Genomic DNA, 4,837 nt, shown 5'->3' with positions numbered 1-4,837 from the left:
CCACTTGGGGGGCTTAAATTGGTTTTTTTTTTTTTTTTTTAAAAAGATTCTGGAGTAATTCTAGCCCTTTTTTTTTTTTTTTTTTTTTTATAACTCAGTCTGCACAGGTGAAGGAAATTGTACCATGTCCACACAACTGTCAGGTGCTGATTTATCAGCTATAGCTTTGCCTGTAAGTTCAGGTATAATTGTATTTTTCAGTGCATTATATCCAAGTCGTTCAGGTCAAGAACTACTTTCTTCAATTCCCAATTTAGCAGGAAGGGCTTTCCTTCTTAGTCCATGTACAAAAAAAGAAATGTTGAGGGCTCAAGGATTTTTAGTTGTAAAATCTTTTATAAATTCTGCAGAAAACACCAGGTAAGATATTTCACTGCAAATATTTTTCTTTAGTGGTTGAAGTGTGAAAGTTATTAAACTCTTTTCATACCAAGCTTCAGAGAATAGATTGTGGTTAACTTTATACTTTTGGTAAAATTATAAAATGCTGTACTGTAAACACCTCCTTCTCCTTGTACGCTTTCAGGTTGCACAGGAGATCTGGGTCTGTGAGAAGCAGACAATCACAAAGTGGCAAGGTGACATCCTCGCCTACAAGGAACATCTCAAGTCAAAGCTTGTGGATGAGGATCCGCAGCTCACCAAAAAGACCCACAATGTGTGAGCTCTAGAGCAGTCGGTCAGGTGCTCTCTGGAGACTGACAGTGGCCAGCGTGACTCGCCCATCTGCCGACTGGAACGGGACTCTGCTGCTATCTATGTGGCTGTGTTCTAGGATTGCTGCAATACTGCTTCCCCTTGACTTGCCTTGCACCTCTGTATCTGGACAGATCTCTTCTCTCCTGATCTGGCACCATTTGGGCAACCACTTCCATATTTAGAAGATGTCCCATCTAAGCCAGGCCTTGGAATCCAATGGTCTGGGGTCATGGCAGTGGCCGTTAGGGTGTCTGAGCTGCAGCGATACAGAAGTGGGGACCCCAGCCCAGCTTCTCCTGCCTCTTCCTTCCCAATTTCTGCTTCAGTTTAGATACTTCACTTCAAACTCCTCTGGCCTTGGTTTGTTTTTAACTATTATTTAACAGTGTAATAAACAGATCTGCCTGAGAATCCATCAGTCAATAAAGAGGGAAGAACAGTCTTGTTTTGTGAGCTGTAGTAGTTCTTGGGCCAAGCTGGGGCAAATCAGCTAGTGCTGAGCTTTGAATAAGGGTGCAGAGCCCTTTCTTCTGGGTTGAAGGTTCAGTTCTTGAGTACTGCTGAAGTCATGACCAGAACATGAGGTGGTGGGTACTGAGCTCTGGAGGTACAGAGCAGTGAGTAGGATATTCACACCTGGAAACCTCTGCTAGTCCAGAGTGAATGCTGGGTTTTCCAGTCAGTGACAGAAGGGGGAGCAAGCCATGCATGCTGCTTTTGTTGTTGACAGACACAACTTGAAAGGGTTCTGCAGATTGGAAGTTAGGGACAGAATGTAGATCTGTGAAATACCAGTGTGTGCGCTACAACAGGGGGGCTTGGGTGTATGCTTTTTCCTTCACCTCACATTTTATGGGTCTAACAATGAGAGTCAATAATTTAGGATTTTTGGACTACGAAGTACTTATTTGTTCCTTGCAGGTTTAACTAAACAAGACTAATCAACTCAAATTAGTTTAACATTTATTTCTGTTCTTAACAAACTTCAGAAAAGTCGGTGCTTAAACTTCACCCTGTGTCACAAAAGCTTGAATGAAATACATGAAAAATGTATTTTTAAAACAATTAAAAGGTACTAAAGCAGGTAGCAAATCAAACCAAATAGCTTCTTATGATCGTGAGTTACCATTTTAATTACCACTGACACATGAGAATGGCTGCACCAGTCATGTGAAAAGTTCACGTAGCTGACTTTGTGGCTCTGACTTTCTGAGCAGAGCATTTCCTTGTTTTCTTCCAATGGGACCATCCAAGTTGTGAGTGCTGCTGTCATCCATAGGACAAATGTCACAAGGGGAGCTGCTTCCAATAGGCAGTGCAGAACGTTCAGGTTTTTCAGTGTTTTTCAGTGCTTTTAGCAGTGGTCTGACAGAAGGTGGCTTTTCTGAGGAAACAATGCAGATTGGTATAAATGCCATTCAACTCAGGTCTGCAGAAAAGTCTAGATTGCATTAAATTAATAACTCACAGTGTAGTGCTCGGAAGTTAACAGACACCGATGGAGTAAAAGCAACCCACAGATAAGTGATTGGTATAAAGGCTGATGGGTGCTACAAAAGCTGGCACAAGAATAGATGAATGCAGCCTTTGTTCGTTCTGCTCTCTGGGTTTTAAAAAGATGTTGGTGAGCTGGAAAGGGTTGCAAAGTAGCTATGAGAATGGTGAGTTCACAAAGTCCTGCTTGAGGCTGGAGCCATTCCCTCTGCTCTTCCTTATTCTTAGCAAAGACTTGGCAACAACTCTTACCACTACATTCAGATGGGTGTAGTGGAGAGCCATGGTGGCAATAATAAATGCAGGAGATGATCTTACAGCGAGTTCTTTGTGCATGGTAAATCCTGGGAAGGGCGCGGGAATGTTGGGATGACACCCAGCACGAGGGACAGTAGTTTGAGAATTCTTGTAACTGATGCAGCGAAGAGGAGAGCGATGTCAGCTGCCCACTGCTGTGGAATGAGAACGTCTTGGCTGCAGGCAGGTCTCTGATTTTAGCAAACAAGGACCACAGGTACCTGTTCAAAGCAAAAGTAGCCATAATTGCACTAGAGGTCACAGTTAGTAGGCCCGGATTTGTAAAATGGAATATATACATGTGCTTTATTGGTCTGGTATTTCAGCCTTGATTTAAACCTGATCTGTTGGTGGCCATTTGTTAGACCACACAGAAGCAGCTGTGGCAGGCATATGTCCTGGAGCACTGAGTTCTGTGAGAGACAGCCACAAGCTGGGGCGGGGGCATTTTGACCTGGTTCAGCTGGGGCTCTTCTGGTCATGCGCAAAAGCAAAACTACATCTGGATAAAGGGTGAGAATTGCTCGTTAGTTGCTAGGACGGTCACCTCTGTGAAAGAAGCAGCCTAGAGCCTCTGCACCATTGCTCTTGCTTGTAGTCTAAAAGTGAGGTTGGCCCTAACACAGCTACCACCAGAAACAGCAGATGCCACATCGAGTGTGGGGCTGTGGGATTCCCTCATGTTTGTGTTTGTCGTGGTTTAACCCTGGCTGGCAACTCAGCATCATGCAGCTGCTCGCTCCTTCCCCCCACAATGGGACGGGGGAGAGAATCAGAGGAGTAAAAGTGAGAAAACTCGTGGGTTGAGATAAAGACAGTTTAATAGGGAAAGCAAAAGCCATGCAAGCAAGCAAAGCAAAGCAAGGAATTCATTCACCGCTTCCCATGGGCAGGCGGGTGTTCAGCCATCGCCAAGAAAGCAGGGCTCCATCACGCGTGACGGTTACTTGGGAAGACAAAGGCCATCACTCCGAATGTCCCCCCTTCCTTCTTCTTCCCCCAGCTTACGCACTGAGCATGACATCATATGGTATGGGATAGCTCTTTGGTCAGTTTTGGTCAGCTGTCCTGGCTGTGCTCCCTCCCAGCTTGTTACACACCTGGCCGAGCAGGAGAAGCTCAAGAAGTCCTTGGGTAGTCTAAGCACTACTTAGCAACAACTAAAACCATCAGTGTGTTATCAACATTCTTCTAGTACTAAATCCAAAACACGGCACCATACCAGCTATTAGGAAGAAAATCAACTCTGTCCCAGCTGAAACCAGGACAGCGTTGTAAGCTGATCCCTACACTACAAAAATAGCACCAGGAGTAGTCAGGCCCAGCACAGTTTCCAGCATGGACAGGCTCTAGCACACGCCATCTGAAAAGGCTGATGGTAATTCCCAGAATCTGGGATTTCACGTTTGACTGTACTGCTTAGCGGATGAGCGTCTGCCCTTGCTATATAATGGCTCCCTGCGCTTAATGCTGCGACCAGTCACAGCTCCATGTCCACCAAAGGGCTTCCTTCTAACTAAACATTTTTTCAGAAAAGCAAGCTGTGTGTGTAAGCGCCAGTGCCAGACATGGTTGCAGCTGTGGAGAGATACAAGAGCTAACAGGTCCTTTAGCATGAGAGAGCTTTCGTGTGCTATGACCAGTGGGAAAGGTAAAACAGCTCCAGTCGCAGTGAACAGCCTCCCCTGGCACAAAGATCTCGGCTACGTGCAGCTCTTTAAATCAGCCGGTGGGTGGGATGTGCACCAGAGGGGGAAGCCCTGTGCTGTTCCTTACCGATGCATGGCCTCTTACAAAATGGGAGTGGTAATGTTGCCTACTCCTTACACCCAGTACGAGTCATCCACCACCATCTCTTGGCGTTGTTCGGTATCACAGAATATGCCACTCCTCTTCCCAGAAGGATCCCACCACCCCCTATCTTCAATGCCCAAGCCCGCTCCCCTTCACAAATGTGCTGACGTGATCGTTCCGGCCTGTCCCACTCGATCTTGGGTGCGAGAAGCCCTTCTGTGACGCTTAGACCCCATTTGTCGCTGTGATGTTTATTTGCTCTGGGGGTGGGTGATCAGGTGCCTCCCCATGAGGACAGGCCTAGACTAAAACTGAATCCAGTGAAAAGCTATAGGCTGTGCAAGCACCGGCAGAGCGACTAATGAGCAGGTCTCCCAAACTCTGTCCTTGGCGGATGTGATCTGCCAAGCGTATGCCAGGATAAGGTGTGCCTCTGAGCTGGGGCAGTGCGCATGGCAGACACGGACCCCAGCGTCCCCTTCCCCAAAGGCACATGCTGGTATTACCCTTTATGAAATGCTTGCTGAGAGAAGGCCTTCCTGTTCTGCTTTAA

The 4,837-nt window shown here is 46.4% G+C and overlaps 1 protein-coding gene across 1 annotated transcript in view; it reads left to right on the top strand.

The window, feature by feature from the left end:
• The window catches only part of LOC104127871 (ATP-binding cassette sub-family F member 2), a 27,116-nt gene extending 25,637 nt beyond the window's left edge, over nucleotides 1-1,479 (top strand). The window contains exon 16 of the mRNA XM_035896056.1: nucleotides 527-1,479. Within this exon, the coding sequence (XP_035751949.1) occupies nucleotides 527-664 (138 nt within the window). The 3' untranslated portion in view covers nucleotides 665-1,479. The remainder of the gene's footprint in view (nucleotides 1-526) is intronic.
• The last annotated feature ends 3,358 nt before the right edge of the window (nucleotides 1,480-4,837 follow it).

Source organism: Egretta garzetta, unplaced genomic scaffold (assembly GCF_000687185.1).
Source record: "Egretta garzetta isolate BGI_Z169 unplaced genomic scaffold, ASM68718v1 scaffold786, whole genome shotgun sequence".
Taxonomy (NCBI): domain Eukaryota; kingdom Metazoa; phylum Chordata; class Aves; order Pelecaniformes; family Ardeidae; genus Egretta; species Egretta garzetta.
Note: the sequence above shows the minus strand (reverse complement) of the source record. Positions and strands in the feature narration are given on the sequence as shown.